This window comes from Sturnira hondurensis, unplaced genomic scaffold (assembly GCF_014824575.4).
Source record: "Sturnira hondurensis isolate 20B ecotype Veracruz unplaced genomic scaffold, ASM1482457v3 Scaffold0017436, whole genome shotgun sequence".
Classification (NCBI taxonomy): domain Eukaryota; kingdom Metazoa; phylum Chordata; class Mammalia; order Chiroptera; family Phyllostomidae; genus Sturnira; species Sturnira hondurensis.
The window spans coordinates 16,363,021-16,382,769 of NW_028090067.1; the positions used below are offsets into that span (position 1 = coordinate 16,363,021).

The 19,749-nt window shown below is 59.7% G+C and overlaps 2 protein-coding genes across 5 annotated transcripts in view; both read right to left on the minus strand.

Annotated features, from left to right (window-relative positions):
- Nucleotides 1–490: 490 nt before the first annotated feature.
- MFNG (MFNG O-fucosylpeptide 3-beta-N-acetylglucosaminyltransferase) lies at nt 491–14,753 on the minus strand. Its single transcript, XM_037067876.1, has 8 exons — nt 14,258–14,753; nt 9,580–9,628; nt 9,182–9,284; nt 8,625–8,778; nt 5,434–5,519; nt 5,028–5,193; nt 3,183–3,268; nt 491–1,277 (listed from the first exon to the last, which is right to left on the minus strand). The coding sequence occupies exons 1-8, from the start codon at nt 14,507–14,509 to the stop codon at nt 1,214–1,216; spliced, it is 960 nt and encodes a 319-aa protein (XP_036923771.1). The 5' UTR covers nt 14,510–14,753; the 3' UTR covers nt 491–1,213.
- Nucleotides 11,354–19,749, minus strand: part of CARD10 (caspase recruitment domain family member 10) — a 30,185-nt gene continuing 21,789 nt past the window's right edge. The window contains exons 18-22 of one of the 4 annotated variants that reach the window (XR_005069702.1): nt 19,071–19,229; nt 18,861–18,976; nt 18,225–18,340; nt 17,628–18,032; nt 11,354–11,364 (exon numbers count right to left, since the gene is read on the minus strand). Coding sequence is in view for 2 of the 4 variants with exons in the window: in XM_037067874.1 (XP_036923769.1) it covers nt 17,801–18,032; nt 18,225–18,340; nt 18,861–18,976; nt 19,071–19,229 (623 nt within the window). In the remaining 2 variants the exon portion in view is untranslated. Of the gene's footprint in view, nt 11,365–12,313; nt 12,993–17,104; nt 18,033–18,224; nt 18,341–18,860; nt 18,977–19,070; nt 19,230–19,749 lie in introns of those variants that run through there. The other 3 variants (XR_005069701.1, XM_037067874.1, XM_037067875.1) reach the window with 3 other exon arrangements.

Consider the following 19,749-nt stretch of genomic DNA (forward strand, 5'->3'; position numbering starts at 1 on the left):
GAACCCCTCAGCTCCGAGCCTCCATTCTGCCCCCTGATTCTCTGGTCTTTCGCAACCCAGGCCCTGAGGGCAGAGAAATGGAGGAATAGCTCCCGTACACCTCAAGGCACACACATACTCACACACATGCACCTATACACACGTGTGTGACGGGGTATACAGACACCGCACATACACCTGCTGCACAGACATGTGTAGAAGGGTACATGCCACACCACAACTCACACACCGAGGGCAGTCACCGTTCACTGGGCCAGGTGCCTTCCTCTACGCCAGGCTCCCCACTGCGCCCTACAAACATGGTCCCGCCTCCTCCAGGCACCAACCCATGAAGAGAGTATTCTTCTTCTCATCTGCAAGAACAGGAACATCTGGCCAAACAGGCCAGAGAGGCCTAGTGGGCTCTGTAAGATCACACAGCCAGCAAGGGCCAAGCAAGGCTGTAGAGCTAGGGACCCACATGTAACAAAAAAATACCGCTGGGCCAAGAGAGGCTTGAACAAATAGGGGTTTAATTTTCTCACAAGACCAGATGCTAGACGAGACAGGTGTGGATGATGGTCTTGGCCTTTCCTTCACGGCAGTGAGGCGGCTGCCCCGGATCCAGACGGCACACCCACATTCTCAGCAGGGAGACGGAGCATGGGGCTGCAGAACTTCCCCAGAATCCTCTCTAACAAGCAGCTCTGCCTCCAGGCAGAGCTGGGGCACGTCGTAGCTCCGAGCAGCAAGGAAGCTAAGCAAGTGGGCAAAGGAGCAAACAAAGCCGGGTTCCACCGGCCAGGGTTGGGGGGCAAGGAGCCGGAAACCGGTCAGTAACAAGAATACCTGCAGAAGCCGTGCCTTCTATCCCTGTTCCGCCTACATCCCCTCAGTGCTTGGGGACCCAGCCATGGGATTCAGCAGGTGGGTGGCCCAGTGCTTGACCCTAAGGGGATGACTCAGAGACTGGAGCTGGTAAAGACTCAGGGCCCATGGGAGCCCAGCCCCTGGGGCCTCTTTGGCCTTTATCTGGCCCCTGGCCACCGCCTCCCAGGAATATGGGATGACTCTACCCCCCCATCACCATCCAATCCTGGGCTTGCCCACCACTTGGAGGCCCTGCCAGGGACTACTCAGTCCCAGGCATTTGCCGCAGGCCCTCTGAGCTGCCTTGAGAGGCAAGGGACAGCCAGAGGCTCAGGTGCACAGTAGTCCAGCGGTTCAGGACTCATCAGGCCACCTGCTGTGGGCACCAAGGAGTGTCTGGGTAGAGGAGACAATGCAGGGAGCGGAACCTGGGGAAAGACCAGAAATGCACAGGGAGGTCACCCCACTCCCACCCTCACCACTGTGGGCCCCTAGGGGGCGCACTTCACAAAGATGGTTTGAGGAGGCCTTCTCCACCTCAGCACTCTTTTTCTTTTTTTTTTTAAGATTTTATTTATTTATCTTCAGAGTGGAAGGGAAGGAGAGAAGGAGAGAAATATCAATGTATGGTTGCCTCTCATGAGTCCCCTGCTGGGAACTGGCCCGCAACCCAGGCATGTGCCCTGACTGGGAATCGAACCTCGATACTCTCCACCTCAGCACTCTTAACCTCTGGGGCCTGCTGATTCTGCCTGTATCACTGCCCGGCCCCTGCAGGACGCTGAGCAGCATCCCCAGACTCTGCCCACTGGATGCCAGCAGCATCTCCCTGAGTCATAACTTTCAAAAACGTCTCCTGACATTGCCAAGTGTCCTCAGGGGGCAAGTGGGCCCTGGTTGAGAACCACGGATTCAGAGAGACTTCAAAGGCCAGCGGAGACATAAAGAGACCTCAGCTGAGACTGGGCCATCCAACCCTACAGAGCTGAGTCTCCAGCTGGCTTTAGCCCCATGGGCAGAAACCCAGGGACACTGGAATCTTGAAGCTTAGAGAACTTAACATCAATCTTAAGCCTCTTGGCAGGATAGCCATGGCTGGCACACCTCCACGGATGGGGAGCTCACCCCATTAAAAGGCAGCTCCCCGGCCCCACACCCCTCAGAACAGTTGTGAACTGTCTGCTCCCAGACAGACAGTTCTGCAAAACCTAAGAGCCAGGGGTCTTGCCTTTCTCTAGGGCATAGATGCCTCCCCTCACCCTTCTCCATGCTTCAGAGAAACCCAAAGTCCAGACACGAAGACTCGAGGGGAGGGGGAACCCCTCACGACCTCCCAAATGAATTTGATGCCCCCTCCTGCCTTCTCCCACCGCCCAGTCACACTGTCTTCCTTCACTTCCGTGAACAGGTCTTGTCCCCCCCATCACCGTACATCACGGGCTGCGCTCCAAACTGCTCTACAGCAATCAGGGGCAGAGCTGAATGACCCCACTCAACCTGCAGCCAGTTTGGGGGCAGAACCAGGTGCCCAGGTGATTCCTCAACCCCCATTCCAACCCTCCACCCACCGAAAAGAACCACTAAAGAGCATCGAGGAAACAGAGGGTCTACAGGTCACAACAGCTAGAACAGGGACAGGACCACAGAAATGGAGATCACATGGAGAGGTATCAGCAGGGAGGGGAGGGGAGGGGAGAATGGGGAAACAGTACAGGGAAGAAGAAGAATAAATGGTGGGTACAAAATAGACAGGGGGAGGTTAAGAACTGTATGGGAAATGGAGAAGGCAAAGAACTTATATGTAAGATCCATGGACATGAACTAAGGGGGCGGGGAATTCTGGAGGGTGGGGGTTGCAGGGCAGAGGGGGAGAAAGGGGAGAAAAAGTTGAGACAACTGTAATAGCATAATCAATAAAATTTACTTTAAAATTTTTTTTTAATTTTAAAAAGAAGGTTGGATAAAAGTTCCCCATCAAACCCTGGAGGTCCCCATTAGAACAGCCCCTTACTCAGCAAAGACATGTCAGTCTTCAAGGGGCTCCTGAGGAATCCCAGAGGGTCAGAGCTGGGGGAGCCCTTCAGATCCACAACGCCCAGCCTCCTTGCATTACACAATGTGGAGACTGTGGCCCAGAGAGGGCAAGGCACTTGCCCAGGATCACACAGCAAGCCAGTGATGGAGCAGGGACCAAAATCCATGCCCTTGCCTCCCAGCTTTGTGCTGTCAGCCCTGGGGCCTCTCTCACACCCCTCCCTCCCGGTTCCCCCACCTTTGTGGTGCTAGGCATGGCCCCCATTCCTCCCATTGTACACTTTCAGCCCCAAACCCACCTGGAAGGGTCCTCCTCGGGGGAGAAGGGGCCCTGTAGCTTAATCACGTTGAGCTTCCCCTCAAAAATGCCGTAGCTGAGGGTGACCTGGGCAGGGAGAAGCAGAGAAGAGTGGGAAGGGTTGGGGGTGTTCCAATGGGGACCCCACAAGGGGGCAGGATTGGGGAGAGCAGGAAGACATACAAGGCATCCTGAGGATGCAGAAGGCCTCCTCTGAGCCTGAAACCCCACCAGCAGTGGGTACCCCACCAGGATGCCCACCACCCTCCAGGACTTTAAGCTCCTAGAGCAGCTTCAGGCCCAAACCCCATTTGCGCCCCCAGCAGTCCCGGGCATGGGAGAGGCTGCAGTGACCCTCATCTGCAGGTTGGGAGACTGAGGCTCAAGAGGGAGGCACCTTTCCAGTAAGTTGGGTGCAGGGTGGAGACTTCCTGAGACTCACTGTGAGGCCTGGCAAAGCCCTCCCCCTGCACCCCAGAGCCCTGGGGTCTCCATTAGCAGCAAGAACAAGGGAGTAATGGCCCCAGTCGAGAGACTACCAAGGACAGTGGTTACAGACTGGCTTAGGGGCCACCCCACCAGGGGCAAGCCCTCCTCTGTCATGTACAAGTTGTGTGCCATGGTCAGCTCCACTCTCTGGGCCTCAGTTTCTCCATCTGTAGAACGGAAACAACGTTGGTACCAACCTCATGTGAATCTTGGGAGGAACCAAAGAGTTAAAGAAGATAAAGCCCCCAATGTGGTACCTGGCACAGTGGGTGCTCTGGAAACCCCATTAGGGTACCCTGGTTTTGGTTCCCCCAAATCTGCCCCTCTTTCCTGGCTCCAGGCCCTGAGGTGCTAATGGGGCCAACCTCACATCCCACACCCCAGTCCCAGGCCTCACCGATCCAGACTAATTCTAGGCGCTGGCAGGGGACAGGTCATGTGACCTGACCAAGCCACCTGACTAGTGAGCATTAGCCTTGGCATCTGGCTGACGGGGGCACTCTCCTCCTCGGGCTCAGAGGAACCTGAGCCTGCCATCTTGCCCAGAAGAGGGCAAGCCTGCCTGAGACCAAGGCCTGAGTCAAGAAAGGCAAACGAAAGAGGAAACAGTCCCAGGGCCCAGACCCACCCATATCAGCGAGCCGAGCCAAGCCAAACCCTCAGCTTCTCATGTGTGCAGGCCCATAACTGTCTTTTACTTATCCAGTCTGTGTTGCTTCACTCTCGCTTGTGGCCAAAGGGTTCTGACTCGCACTATACTGGGCGGCAGATCCCAGTGGCCTCCCAGCCAGGACCACCCACAGGACTAGAAACCCAGGAGCTGGAGAAGAGCATCTGTGCATAAGGCAGTGCCAGTGGGACCTCAGCAGCATCATTACCTGCCAGGTGGGGGCATGGGAGGATGGGGCCCACCCCATCCTGAGCCTGACATTGCACTTGAGTGTCCTCACCAAAGACCTGATCCTTCCCAGTAACATCTGGGTGGAAAGGAGAAGTGATGAGCAGGAAAGCTCTGACAGAGGGAAGGTCTGCTGACCCGCAAAGTTGGAGAGAACAGGCCTGGCCCCTTCGGAGGGATGTGGGGAGGGTGGAAGATCAAAGAAAGGAGAGAGGGACAGGAGGTAGCAGGTTAGGGGCAAGGTTATCTGAATCTGAAGGCAATTTCATCTTGGCTGCCCAGGACCCCCAGCTGGCACTTGGGGACCAGATCACAGAAGGTTAGCATCACACCCTTGAGGTCTGAAGGTAGAGTCACTGTATGCCCTCCAGGGGACCCTTTCCCTCAGTGTGCCTGTCAGGAGGGATAGGCCAACACACAAACACCTCCCCCAGGGCCACCCATGCCGAGGCCGCTCACCTGCTCCGGGAGCTGGGAGGCCCGCAGCAGCTGCAGGGTCTCCAGGTGGGAGTGGAAGAGCGGGCTGGGCTGCAGGTGGCCCCCCAGCTTGCACTCGACTATGTAGCCCACAGTACAGTCATCAGGCAGCCGGATGCGCGCAGAGGTGTCCACGAAGCGGCGGCCGCTGGGGGAGACAGCGGGCTATGGCCCCAGGCCTGCACCCTCAACACCCTCCCACCTCCCAGAAGGGCCTCCTCGGGGGCTGGCTGGCGGAGCGGAGCTCTGGCGTCCACCTCTTCCTGTCCACTCTGGGACCCCCTGAGCTCTTGCTCAGGTCCTTCCTGTTGACAAGTCCCCATGCACAAGTCCCCAGCTGCTCTCAGCCACCCCCCACCCTCTCCACCCAACTGAGGTCTCTGCTTACCTGGCCCACGGGGCCATCTTTAAAGCCAGTTTGCGGTTGATGCAGAAGCCAGCACCCCCGGTGGCGAACCAGAACTGTACCAGTCTCTAGGGGGAGAGGAGGGGAGAGCCAAGGTGCAGAATGAGCCTGGGGTGGAGGATGGGAGCAACAGTCGGGCCACCCCTCACCTCCAACCAGCATGGCTCCAAAGCTTTTTATTTCATACTGCCCAGGAGTCTTTCTGCAGCCTAACATTATTGTGCCCATTTTATAGACAAGGAAACTGAGGCCCAAGTGACCTAGCTAATTAAGAGTGATGGGGACACCAATTAGACCCCAATCTGGCAGGGTTCTGGTTAAGGGGGCACGTGTGCTATGTGATGGTCCTGCACACCTTACCCCTCTCCCCAGAGAAATGCCTTACCTTAGCCCATGTGGTTTGGGAGGGGCTGCCTCATGGCACCTGCTCCCCCAGGCCACAGAGGTGGGCAAGTACCCCAGAAATGACCACAGGACCACCCACAACCCTTGGCCCCATGATTGGCTCAGGAACAGGCACATGACTTAGNAGAGTGATGGGGACACCAATTAGACCCCAATCTGGCAGGGTTCTGGTTAAGGGGGCACGTGTGCTATGTGATGGTCCTGCACACCTTACCCCTCTCCCCAGAGAAATGCCTTACCTTAGCCCATGTGGTTTGGGAGGGGCTGCCTCATGGCACCTGCTCCCCCAGGCCACAGAGGTGGGCAAGTGCCCCAGAAATGACCACAGGACCACCCACAACCCTTGGCCCCATGGTTGGCTCAGGAACAGGCACATGACTTAGGCCAGCCAATCACTTCCTGAGCTTTCTAGGCTAGCTGTGAGGAAGAGGTTCCCACCAGGCTCACAGCTACAATCCTGATGCCACCTGCATAGGGAGGGACACATACACTAACTGTCCTGCCAGTTGTAGCTCCTGGGGGCCAGCACACCCCTTGACATCTCAATCTCAGGGACCAATAACACCCCTTTGGGATTTAAAACACTTTCCGTGCCTGCCCAGTACCACCAAGGCCTCTTCCAGCTCCTCTCTGAGGCCCGTGAACTCAGCCGTGAATCTCCTTAGGGCTTCAGAGAAACCCCGCACCCTTTCAGCTGTCCTGTCTCGAGGGCAGACGAGCTCCCTACAGTTATTCTCCCAGGCACCCAGCCGTTGCCTCACTGACACGCATTGCCTCACTGACACGCGTTGCATCGCGCTGCCCTCCCACAGTGCAAAGGTGAGAAGAACCCTCGGCGGGCGGTTGGGAAGCCCGATACTGGGCCCCCCCCCCCCCCCCCCCGCTTCCTTCACTCTGAGAAAGTCATGCCCCTCTCTGGGCCTGAGCTGTCACCTGCGAGTGCAACACGGGCCCTAAGTTCTGAAATCTATGGTTCCCCTGGCCAGGAGGTGTCCTGCGGCTGCAAACCTCTACGAGCTTGGTCCTGGAAACACTGCCTCTTAGAGAGAGATCTGGGCTCAACAGGGCAAAGGAAGGGTTTCTCAAGGACCCAGCGCCCAGGAGGTGTGGATAAACACCGCTGGGTGAGCTAACGAGTGCTTGGCTCCCGCCCCCGGATCTGCTCAGTAGTAACTGCAGCAGTGATGACGGAGCCACCCCCACCCTGAACAGTAATGGCCCCGCCCTTCGCTAAGGGCCGTGCCGCAGATGAGAGGACCCAGGTAAACAGAAGTGAGGCCCCTTGCCTGAGGCCCCAGAGCTGGGACTGACCCCAAGCCAGGGCCCTTGCCCTTTTCGCTGGGCCACGCTGGAGGGCCCCAGGGTCTGACCGGGCTGGGACACCCTGGGGCAGAGTCGTGGCATCCCACTGGTGGGGTGTGCCATCTATGCCCACTGTGGGGGACCGGGCCTGGGTGTGCCCTGCAGGGTGCTGAACCTGCGCAGGAAGAACAGGGCCCGGAGGCGAAGGCTGAGCCGAGGCGGGGACTGGTTGCTAACGCTCTAGTGCCTGTCACATACCAGGTCCTGCTCCAAGCGCTGGCTAGATGCCACTTAAGTCTTCCTCTTTTTGCTCACAGCCACCCTACAAGGAAGGGACTATTACCACCCATTTCACAGATGAGAAAACTGAGGCATACAGAGGGGAGGTGACTTCAATCAAGGTCACAAAGCCAAGACGTGGCAGAGCTGGTGTGTGAACCCAGGGCATCTGGGCCCAGAGCAGAGCTCGCCATCTCTAAGGTCAGGAGGGGTGAGGTGGTGTGGGAGCCCAGGGGACCCCTCAGCTCACCTGAAATCCACTCACAGACTCACACCCTGGGGCCCAGGAAGATTTAATTAGGACTCAGACTCATTAGCTGCTGGTAATTAAGGTTTTGTGTTTCCTGCTCTCTTGGTTTCTCTAATGAGGCAGATGGTGACCTAGGGAGGGGGGCAGCCCCACCTCGTGCCCAGCTCCCGCAGCGGGCAATGCCTCCAGACATGCCACTGCCGGGCCTGTCTTCTCCTGGATCTGAGGGAGCCCTGGAGGCCTGGCCCCCGAACACCGAAAGCCTGATGGCGTCCTGGGGACAGGTGGGAAACCATGTGATACACTCATACTGAGAAACTCTGATCACCTGAGAGTCAAATTCAACAGGTATCTGGGGTTTGTTTCTTTGTTTTCTAACCCTGGCACCCCTGACCAGCGCCCACCCAGGTCTGGAGTAGAAACTGGCCCTGGGCCCCTGTTGTGCCAAGTGTCAAGTCCTCGGTGCTGGTCAGTGAGGTCTGGAGGGAGAGGGGGTCGCCCAGGGGAGGGCAGTGTTCGGGTGCCTGAGTCCCAGGCGGTGAACAGCTGGCCCAGCGGTGTCCAGCCCTGTGACCACCTGCACAACTACAGGACACAGCAGGTGGCCTGGAGCCCTGCTGTGGTGTCAGGAAGCCTCAGCCCATCCCACCCTCCCTGTGTGACCAGGACAAACCACAGCTCCTCAAGGACCAAGGCCCTGCTCTGTGACAGTCTCTCTGCCCGACCATCATTATCTAAGTCTCCCCTTCCACAGGGGAGGGGACTGGGGGTCAGAGGCGAAGCCACCAGCCCAAACACACAGCTGTGAGGCCAAATCTGAAACCCAGAGACCCCACGAGCCCCTCCTCAGCCCTGGCCTGGCCTGGCCCCAAACCCACCCGGCACGGGCCGGCCCCACCCCGTGGCCGGTGCCCCAAGCTGTCAAGGAGGGACCAACCGAGCGGTTGTGTGGCTGCGGCTCCGAGGCGTGGATGGGCCGGTTCAGGCTGGGCCGGCCTATATAGACGTCGAGGGCCTGCGGGAGGATCCTTAGCAGCTTCAGCAGTGCCCTTGCGTTCACGTAGTTGTCGTCATCCACGTGGCAGAACCACCTGTGGGGGCGGGAGGGGGACAGTGAGCTCGGAGGGGGCTTCCCTGGGGCTGCCGGACACCGTGCCCCCATAACCGATGAATGCACAGTTACAGGGCTCACAATCCGGGTCACTGTTCTGTGCCAGGCAGCATCCTGTGTACACTCTTGAAGGAGGTGCGCCCAGTTAGCCCATGGGGACTAAGACTCAAAGGTCTGGACACTTGCCCCAGGTGACACAGCCAGTGAAGGGCAGGATTTGAACCCAGACAGTCTGCCTAGAGACAAACCACAGGAGGCCCTACATGACGACATTCACAGGACCCAGCAACTTCCCCTCTTCCCCTCTCTCAACACAACACCCCATTCAGGAAGTGGCCAGAGGCAAAGGTCACACCTGCCCCCGGAGACCCGGACACACTCACCTCAGCCTGCTGGCCAGGAAGGCATCGAACTCAGCAGCCATCTTGCAGGACAGGGCTGGGTGGCTGTGCTCTGCAGAGCAGTTGGTGACCACAAGGTGGGGCCCTGGAGGAGTGAGGACAGGTCAGAGGGCCCGGAGCAGTGCACGCACTCCCAGTTTACACAAGGGGAAACTGAGGTAGGGGAGGGCTGCGCTGCCCAGGACCCCGGAGCTGGTGGACAGTGCGCTGCGCTGGGACCCAGGTGTCCTGGGTCTTGCCTGCCACAGCCCCGCCCCGCCCCACCCCGACTTCTCCCCCTGGGTGAAGGGGAATCCCCACATGCCGAGAGTATGCAGCCTGGTTTTTCCTGGGGACTCCCAAGCCAGGGGCCAGCCACCCGCCCCAGGCCCAGCAGTCACCCAGTCTCTCCTGGAGGCCTTCATCCGAGCTGTCAGTGAAGATGAATGTCTGGGAAGGAGAGACAGGGGTCAGGACTGGGCTCGCCAAGGACAATGGTGTGGTGGGAGGGGAACCCCCAGAAACTCACACACACACACACACACACCCTCACAGTCACACACTCCCTTAGGACAACTCAACTTTCTCTGCTCCGCCCCCACCCACACAAAACACACACATGCACACGTACACACACACACACATACACAACGGTGGCGATAAAAATACACTAACACACTTCCTCCCACCTTCTAAGTTCTTCTCACTGGGCCGCCAACCAAATTAACCCAGACAGAGTAACGGGAGGAAATCAAAATTTTAATCCACATGCTTGGAAATCCACACAGACACGGAAGTTCCAGAGACAGGGCGGCCAGGCTGGGCACAGGCGAAATTTGGACAGAGCGGAGAGCGGGGGATGGGGACGAGATTCAGAAGTGAGACTGGGCGGTTTGCAGGTAGCTGAGGCAGAATGAAACACACAGGGCAGGAAAACCCCTGTCTGGGCAGCTCAGCAGCGCGGGCCCGGGTGTCTAGCTGAGAGCTCGGGCTCCTCCTGCTAGGGCGAAGATCCTCAAGGTGATCACGGCCAGGCTGCTCCGAGGGCAGGCTTCTCACGCAGGAGAGCGGGGAGGGTCCAAGGCTCCCTCTGAGTCTTGTTTCTTCACAAACAGCTTCAAATCAATATCCCAGACTGCAGCTTCAGGGGGGCGAGGCTTCGGTTCCCTTCGCAACCCAGCTGTTGTTGACACACACAACTCGCTGTGTGCTGCACACCAGCCCACACCCGCTCACTGGCCGGGCCCAGGGAGCCTGTCAGTCACCCAGCCCTAGCGGAGTCTCACCCTCCCCCACACCTCCCATCTGGCTCCTTCTCTACGGCACAGACCCAACCCTACACCCTGGCAGGGGACAGACTGTGAAAGGACCCGCACGACTCCGGGAGACAGCCACAACTTCCACAGCAGGGCCCCGACGCAGCAGAAATCGCACCTCCCGCCCCGCCCCGCTCTCCCAGGCTGGGCAGGCACTGGCCGTGTGCACCCTCCTGGTCCCTGACGGACTCACTAAGGACACAGGTGTTGCGACCTGCCCCCGTCACAGATGGTGAAGCTGAGTGACGGCCCAAGGCCGTGCAGCTGGAAAGGGCTGAGCTGAGGTGCAACCCACAGGCCCAGGCCCCCTCCCTGGCCCTCCAATCCCCCCATAGTCACGACACCCCCAGGCGGGGGCTCCTCAGGCTGGAGCCTCAAGACGGAGCTCCCCACTCGCCCAGACCTGCACTTCCTCTCAGTTTCCCCATCTTGAGGGGGCCCAGCCCCTCGGGGCTGTCGTGCCTCCTCTCCTCTCTCACACCCCCCCATCCAGTCTGCCAGCAAATTCTGTCCGACCTGTAAGTGACCCAGGATGCAACCTCTCCCCACCGGCCTCACGGCCACGCTGAGGCCCAGCCCGCCCGCCTCTCCTCCGCCTGCTTTGCTGGGAGCCGCCCTCTCCCCGGGCTCCGTCTTGCCCCCAACTGCATGTCTGTTTTCAACACAACCCCCCAAGGGAGCCAGTAAAATAAGTCAGGCCTTTCTTCCCGGACTCCCTGACGAACTTTTACCACCAAACAGCCACCAGATGGAGGAACTTTCTAGAGTTTGGAGCATGAGCCAAGTGGGCCAGGGAATGTTTGTTGATGGGCCAGTAAGTGGGAATGAACCGGTGGGGGGAGCAGGAAAGGAGGGGTCCCACAGCAAGGCCTGGGGGCTGGGCAGGGCACATAGGAATCCTGAGGTGGGCGCGGAGCAGTGGGCAGTGTCCTCTGAGCAAGGGTTACATGTGATTTGTTTAGAGAGGGGCCCCTGACAATGGTTAAAACCTTGCAGGAAAACAAAGGGCCAGGCAGCCTGGGGTGGGGGGGCGGGAGGAGGGGGAGGGGTTGGCTGGAGGGCCATCTGCTCCAGAGCAGGGGGGGTGCCAAGAGCCCTGCTCCCCCAACCCCTCCCACCCCAGCCCCACCCCAGCCTTGCAGGGAACTGTGGCGGAGAGAAAGCCTCCTCTTGGATCACAAAACGGGCCTCCTCCCCCAGCCCACCCCCTCTGCCTGGGACAAAGGCCCACGCAGGAGCTCCAGCCCACTGCCACAAAGGCCCACCTGCCACCAGGCCGCCCTTAACCAGCTGGGGTGGGCACCCAGCCCTGGAGTTAACCAGCTCAGGCCCCCTCCTGACAGAAGAGCTGAGAGAGGCTCCAAGACCCGCCTCTCCTGCACAGATGGGGAAACTGAGAGCCAAGGTCAGAGAGACAGATGAGCCAAAGGCGGAGACGAAGGGGGCCCGGATGCAGCAGCAAAAGTGGGTCTCCCTGGGCCCCTCCTCTTCCCCTTTTAAGGATCCTCCCTTACTTCAACTCTGCCTTAAAGACAAGACTCTAGGCTCCGCCCGTGCACTTCGGGAGGGCGGGTGCTCAACTGAGTGAATTCATCTCCTGCCTCTGCTTGCTAACTGTGCTCGGTTTTCTCGCCTGTGAAATGGGGAGAGCAAGAGTGTCGGCCAGGGACACCTTCCCCTTACCGCTTCAGTTCTGCCTGGTGGATGGTTCAAATGACATATAGCAGATCAACAGGGGGAAATCATGTTTTAATACCTGCACGCAGGGAGCTCACATGAGCAGGGAAACTCCAAACATAGTGAGACTTCTGGACTGAAAAGGGGGAGACAGGTGATTCACAGGTCGACGAGGAGGAGGGAACATTTGGTAAACAGATTCTCGCAGGGTCACCCAGAAAGAGTGGGGCGGAATGGGGGATCTAGCGAACAGACCGCGCTGGAGCCCTCCCTGCCTGTCGCACTACAGTGGAAGGTGCAGAGGTGGCTGCGCTGGGTGAGGCCCCTTCCTGAGGCAGCTTCGTCTGCCCGAAGCCCGTTAGGCAAGAAAGGCAGAGGTCTAAACCTCTTCCTGAGCCTGCTGGCTTTCACTGTTTCCCCTTTGAAATAAGCTGCACGCCAGGGCGGCACATTCCGGGGAGACAAGGACGGCCGGGCAACAGCTGCCACTCGGGGTCGTTGGGAGGGTTCAACAGAGCCCTGCCCTGAGACACGCAGGGCCTCCCTCTGGCTGCCTGGCTGGCATTCGGGATTGAATCCGGGACTCCGAGGGGCTGGCTGCTGGCCTCTCCTCTGCTGGCCGGGTCCTGCCAGGCCCGCCACCCAGGCTCCCCCCAAGCAGCTCTGGGACCCCAGGAAAGTGCTTCCTCCTCCCAGGCCTCAGTTTCCTTGTCCAGGGCAAGGGCACTGCCGGGGCAATCGAGACGAGACAGGAAAGGGCCTCAGACCACGTGAGGCCGCACTCCCGGGCACAACAGACACAGCGCCATAAACAGGAAGGTCTGTGGGGAGGGCTGGGCTCAGCGACTTCCGCAAGTAAAACCAGAGCGGCCCTGCGAGGAGAAGCTGTCGGGGGGTGCCCCAGGGATGAGCCAGGGGTGCTGGGGACCTGGTGGGGAAAGGGTTAACCCAGGGTGCTAGGACATCAAGGCCAGGAAATCACTACAGGGGGTGCCCTCGTCCCAGGGAGCCCTGGCCTCTGCCAGGCGTCAGCCCCCCTCCTTGGTCTCCGGGAGTCCCTAACCCCCTCTAGAGGCTCAGTCACTTCCTTTCCTGAGCCACCCGCCAAAGTGTGGGGACAGCATATGTGCACGTGCACATGTGTATGTGCATGTGTGTGTGTAAACCTGCCCCTCCAGCTCCCCCAGAGGCAATGGTCCCCAATACCTCCAAGTCTCTGACTTTGCTGGAGGAGGCACTGAGAGCAGAGGGGGCAAGAGACAGACTCAGCTTGTCAGAGCCACCTCTGGAGAAAGACAGGAGCCACAAGCTCTGGTCACCCTCATGCCTCTCGTCAGCGTGTCCAGCACTGCCACTTCGGCTCCACGCACGTGCACACGCACACCCAGTCCCACCTGCCAGGCAGGCCCTGCTCTGACCTCCTGCCCATGTCCGCCTCAGCCACCAAGTCACAGCATATACACTTCCTCCCTCCCTCGGACACTGCACCACAGGGACCGAGGTGGCACTCCCCTTGGCACACCTTGGCACCAGAGTCATGGGGGCAGGGGCTGGTAGGGACTCTGAAAGGATGCCCCCTACTCCGGCCCTCTCCCCAACAGGCCCCACCTAGACCGTCCCCTCCTCAGAGGCTCAGCCCCTGTGCTCACAGCACCCAGGGCCTGAACTGGGGGCACCCCCCATGGGGGTCATGTCAGCCAGGACTCCTTAGAGGCCTGTGCCCCAGCTGCCTAACATCCACCATTGATTGCCCCCAGTGCCAGGCTGGCTCAGGCCGTGCAGGAGTGAAGCCTGCCCCGGAACATGCAGGGAATAGAGGAATCCCCAGGAGGGACCCGGAAGCCTGGGGCCTGAGCACAGCCATCCCTGGCACCTACAAGAGCCAGAGCAGCAGGCCCGAGGAGCAGTGTCTCCGGGGCCAGGGGGTACAACCAGGGCCACGGATTTCACAGATCCTGGGAGGAAGGGGGAGTGGGCAAGCAGCTTCTCCCTCAAGACTGCCAGGGACCCCAACCTGGTAGAAAGGCCTCCATGAGTCCCCCAGGCCAGGCGCCACGCCTGGGGCCCACTGTGACCAGCTTGTCACCTGTTCCCTGGTCCTGGAGACCCACGTGTCCAGCAGCAACTCCAGGCGAGAGCGGTGGAAGGCGCCAGTCGTCTTGACTGCGATGAAGACATCCTGCAGCTGCAGCTCATGAAGCCGAGGGCTTGGTGGGCTCAGCCTGGGGGTCTCCACGCTCTTTGGGGACAGGCGCAAGTGGTACCGAAGGGAGAGGAGCCCCATGCACAGAAGGGTGAGGAGGGCTCCTGCCAGGCCCCTGAGGGGCCGGCACTGCATTGGCTCTGAGACCTCCCACAGCTCAGCCCCCAAATCCCAACTGAATGGGGCTGGGAGGCAGATCAGACAGGGGCCCCGGCAAAGGCAAGCGTCTGGCAGGCACCAGGGGCCAACAAGGAGGGGACAGGTGGGAACTGGTGCTCTGGCCCCAAAGGCTGAGCCATGGCAGCCCCTCCACCTCCGCCTCCTGCCACCACCCAGCCGTCCACCTGCTCTGGCTGCCCTCCCACTGAAGCCCAGCGGGCTCTGGGGCTCCTGGCCCCGCCCCTCCCTCCAGCACAGCCCAAGAGGCGGGGCTGGCCCAAGGGAGCCCCAGAGGTGGCTGAAAAAGAGGCAGCTGAAGAGACAGCCCCATCCCTGCCAGCAGCTGCAGTGGGGGTGGGGGCAACAACAAACCCTCCAAGGCCAACAGAAGGGACAGACCCCCTCCTTCCCACTCCCCAAAGACTGTCAGCTTAGCTCAGCCGACACCCATTATTTTACAGTGTCCTGGTATCCGGACTCACAGCTTTTGCTCACACTGCTCCTCCTCCTGGATGCTCTCCCCACCCCCTGCCATCCCCATTCATGTTCCCTCCACCAGGCTTAATTCTCTTCGGACTTTCAGGCTCAGCTCCAGGGTTTCCTCCTCCAGGAAGCCCTCTCTGATGCCCACCCCCCACCACAACTTCCAGGGCTCCCACATAGTTTGCTCAGTTCCTTTGGTCTTCGCCACAGCACTAGGATTGCTCTTCCTGGGTCACAGCTGAACACAGAGGCTCAGAATGACCTACAAGGGCCCAGCAGCCCCCTCACAGAGCCACGAAGGGCCGGGGGCCCTGGCCGACAGGAGGCTCCCTGAGGCCTCCCGCCTGTCCTGCTGTGGCCTGCCGTGCCCCACCTCACTCAGCAGTCGCTATCACTGCCTCTCCCCACCAGGCCAGTGGACAGACAGGGGGCCTCCTCCTTCTGCCACCCCCATCTAGCTGTGCACAGGGTCACTCACATTCCACCTTTTCCCTGCTAGAACCCTGCACTGGCTCCCCTCTGCCTTTCTGAACAAAAGCTGAAGACCACACACCCCTCTACAGGTCCTTGGTGAGCTGGCCCCTCGTTACTTCCAGACCCACCTCCTCCTAACACCTTCCCCTTTCCCCTCCAGCCCAGACACACTGGGCTTCTGGCCAGTCCGGGCACTCACCCATCTCAGGACCTTTGCACATGCTGCACTGTTCCCGCCAGCACCTCTGCCTCAAGAGCCACAGATCTCCTTCCCTCACCTGCATCAGGTCTTTACACAAATGTCACCTTCGCCCTGAGGCCTTCCCAGGCCACTTTATTTAAATTGCAATGCCTTCTCCCCAGTCCAGGCCCAGGCCCCCTTTTCAACTATGTTCTCTCCCTAGCACTTACCACCTCCGGGCATTCTGCTTAGTTTACTTCTCTGCTGTCTGTCTTCCTCATGAGGACATCAGAGCAGAGATTTCTTCTGTTTCTACCCACTGAATCCTGGCACATAGAACAGTGCCTGGCACACAGTGGGAGCTCCATAGATATTTGCTAATTAAACACAGTTGAAGTGGGTGTGGATTGAACCGGGCCGGCTGTGGCCCACCCCTACATTAGGACTGTGGGACCAGAGAAAGGCAGCTGAGCCACTGGGTTCCCGCATCTTCATCCAGATGCACAGGTCCTTGGACCAAGGACAGAGAGGAGGGGAGGGGCTCACTCACTCAGGTGTGAAGGACCCAGACACCTCACCCAAGGAGCCCACAACCAACCGCAGAGACCCACCTTCCTGCCACAGGTAGGGTGTGGCACAGCCAAGAGGTCCCAAGGGCTGAAAGAATCCAGCAGGCTTCAAGGAGGTGGCATCTGAGCCAGACCTCAAAAGGCACTGAGAATAAGGTAGCCCCCGCCCCTGAACTTCCCGGCCTCATCTCCTACTTCTTCCTGGTGGCCAAACTCAGCCCATGTTCTGCCTCTGAGCCTTTGCTCTTGGGGTTTCCTCCACCTAGTGACCCACGCCCCCAACAGCTCTCAGGGGACTGCCCAAGTTCATTACTGTTACCAAGAACAGCTATAGGAGGACTTACAACAGCACATAGGCACACAGGGCCAATAAATGCTTCCTGAAGAAAGGAATCTCAAACCCCAAGCTCAAGTGGCACCTCCTCCAGTAAGCCTGCCTAGATTTCTCCCACTGGAGGTGACCCTCCTCTCCCTGGAGGAGCTCTTGGGGACCTGGTTGCACACCAATGGTTTGCTCTTGGTCTCCTGGACTCAGCAGCCAGGCCCCTTAAACCCCAGGCTGCACCCCGCTGGCCTCAGTGTCCTCACCCCAGGGAATGCCCCTTTGGCGTCAGACACAGCCAGCCTAACTGTGGGGGTGGCCTATCTGTGGGGCCCTCCTCTGGTCATTCAGGGGCAGGTAAGGTGATGCCAGCACAGATGGCGGGTGGCTCTGGGATGAGGCAGGAGTGAAATCTGACCCTCCCCAAGGGTGAGCAGGGACCTGAAAGGTGGTATCAGCCTAGCTAGGGGCAAGGACAAGTGAGGGGAGGAAGAGGGACCCCAGACCAGGGACACAAGAGAGCACAAGGCCACCGACTTCTAGACAAACTGTTTAATGTTCCACAATGTGCAGCTTCTGAGTGAAAAAGGGCCCGTTAAAAACCCACGAGCCGTACATTCTGGTGACTGAGCAGCCAGGCCCCTCCCTACCTGTTCCTCCAAAAGGGGGCAGGGCAGGGAGTGGGCACTGTGAGAACATGGTCCTGGGTGTGCTCACTGGGAACACACTAGTGTTAGTGCCCAAGTATCATGGGGGTGAGGGACATGACATTTACACAGGAGAGAGAACCACGGACGTGTGTGACCACAAGACACAAGGGACACAGGTGACAGTGGACCAGGGCAGCTACGACACCCACATGTGGACATATATACAAGAAATGTGAGCTGGACAGGCAAGAGTCACAAAGGGCGGGCTCGGAGCTCCTGTGAGAATAGGCTGAGAGCCGAGAGACCTGCCCCGTGAAAACGTAGGCATATAAAACTGTACACAGAGTGAGAACTCAGACACTCTGGGGTAAGCAATGACGGAGGGACACGGACCCACGAGTGGGGACACGGAGACACAGAGCAGCAAGTATGGGGCAGGCAGGTGGAAGTTCCACCCGAGGGCTCCAGCAGGATCACTCGGTGAGAGCCCAGGACCAAGCCCAAGGGCCTGAGGAGGCTCAGGACAGGGAGGACTCAGCTCCACCACAGAGACACCAGGGTCCCGCTGGTGGCTTCCAAAAGGGCCCCTCAGGCCTCGCTGCTGCCGCAGCCTCGGCCACTGCCACACTCCGCCCACACGAGGCGGGCCTGCTCCTGCAGGATCCGGCCGCGCACAACCTTGGCCAGCTCCTCCGAGTGGCCCCACTCGTGGGCAGGCACCTGCACCCAGGAGCAGGGCAGCCCCCAGAGCGCCTGCTCGGAGCTGCGGCACTGCCGGAGCAGCTCCGAGTCCCGCCAGCCCAGCCGGCCCAGCAAACTCCTGCCAAGAGAAGAGAGTGGGCAGTGAGCAGAGTGGGGACAGACAGAGAGACAGACAAAGATGGAGAGTTAGAGAGAAAGGACGAACGTGGAGGAAGACAAATGGAGACAGACAGCAAAGAGAGATGGAGAAGAGACAGAGAAACAGAAACAGGCATCCACGGAAAGGAGGGGTCCTGGGGTCCTGCCTCACCTGACTTCCCGGACGTTCTTCTCCGTCACCTCCACATGGATGACGATGGGGTAGATCTCGTTCTGGACCAGTTCCCGCACGCCCCGCGTGCCCAGCTCCAACAGGCAGTGCTTCTTCTCAGGGGTCAAGGCTACATTTTACTTCCACCCCAGAGACGCTAACCTCCCTGCTCCCCCACCCCTACTGCACCCCCATCCCTATGCTGCACCCCGACCCTGACCCTGGGGCCCCATAGCAAGCACAGCCCCCTATAGGGTCCTTCTTCCCCATCCAGAGAAACTTTGGCAGTGAGAGAAGAACCCAGAGGGAAGGCAGGAGACCTGCGAAAATCAGTCACTCTTTCCCTCTGGACCTCAGTCTCCCCATCTGTAAGACAGAATTAGCCCCACCCCCTTGCCCCCTCCCCCTACAGTCCTTGCCAGCTCCCCGGAAAGCGGAGAGTTTGAGGACAAGGAGGCAATTAGGTGAAAGGCATCAGCCAAACACCTCAAGGGTGACCCACACGAAGCCAACTGCCCCAGCCCACCCATGTCGGGAAGGGAGGCCCAGAAGGAAAGGGACTCGCCCAGAGCAGCACATGCCGGCACTCGGACTAGTTCTCGGGCCCAGAAGGGCGGCCCCCACCCCAGCACCTACCTTCCCGACAGACTCCTGGATGGCACGAATCCTGCTGCCCAGCCCCGGGGTGGCAGGCCAGGCCTTGGGGGCTCCGGGCGCTGAGGGTGCGCCCTGTTCCTCCCCAGAGAGGCTTTCTGCAGAGCCGGGAGAAGCCAGATCAGAGGACCTGTGGGCCTGGCCGTCCCAGGCTGCCACCCTGCCTCCCTGTTTCCAGACACAAAGGCTCACCTGCTGGGCACACCTGGAAGTCCAGCCGGGAGCTGGGCAGGTCCAGCAGGTTTCGGATGAGCCGGGGCGCCAGGCACTCGGGCAAGAGCACCACCGGCCGCAGGGAGGGCACCAGCAGCGGCCGCACCAGGCTGTAGGGCCTGGGGCTCCACTCTGGCTCTGCGGCAGGGGAGGGATGCAGAGATGAGGGTGCAGGCAGGGCCCGGCTCTTCTTCCTTGGGGCAGCCAGCCCCCTCAGTACTCGAAACCCCTTCATCTCAAGTCCCCCCCCACCCCCACTTTCTTTCCCATTAAGTCCTGCTGCTGCTCTCCCTTCTCTCTCTCTCTCTCTCTCTCTCTCTCACACACACACACAGCAGAACTGCCCACTCTGAGGCTGATCTAGGAAGCTCCTCTCTGACCTCCGCCTCTCTCTTGCCCCCTACAGGCCGTTTTCCACTCTGCAGCCAGAGAGAGGTTTTCAAACTAAAGTCAGATCTTGTAGCTCTCCTGCTTTTAATGCACCAGTGACTTCCCCCGACTCTCAGGGAAAAGGCCACATCTTCTACGTGGGTGACCCAGCCCCGCCACAGCCTGGGAGCAGCCAGCCTCACACCCCATCACAGGTTCTACTACTGCCTCCAACCACAGGGCCTTCTCGGCCCTGAGGAGGCCACAGCCCCACCCTGGCACCCAGGTC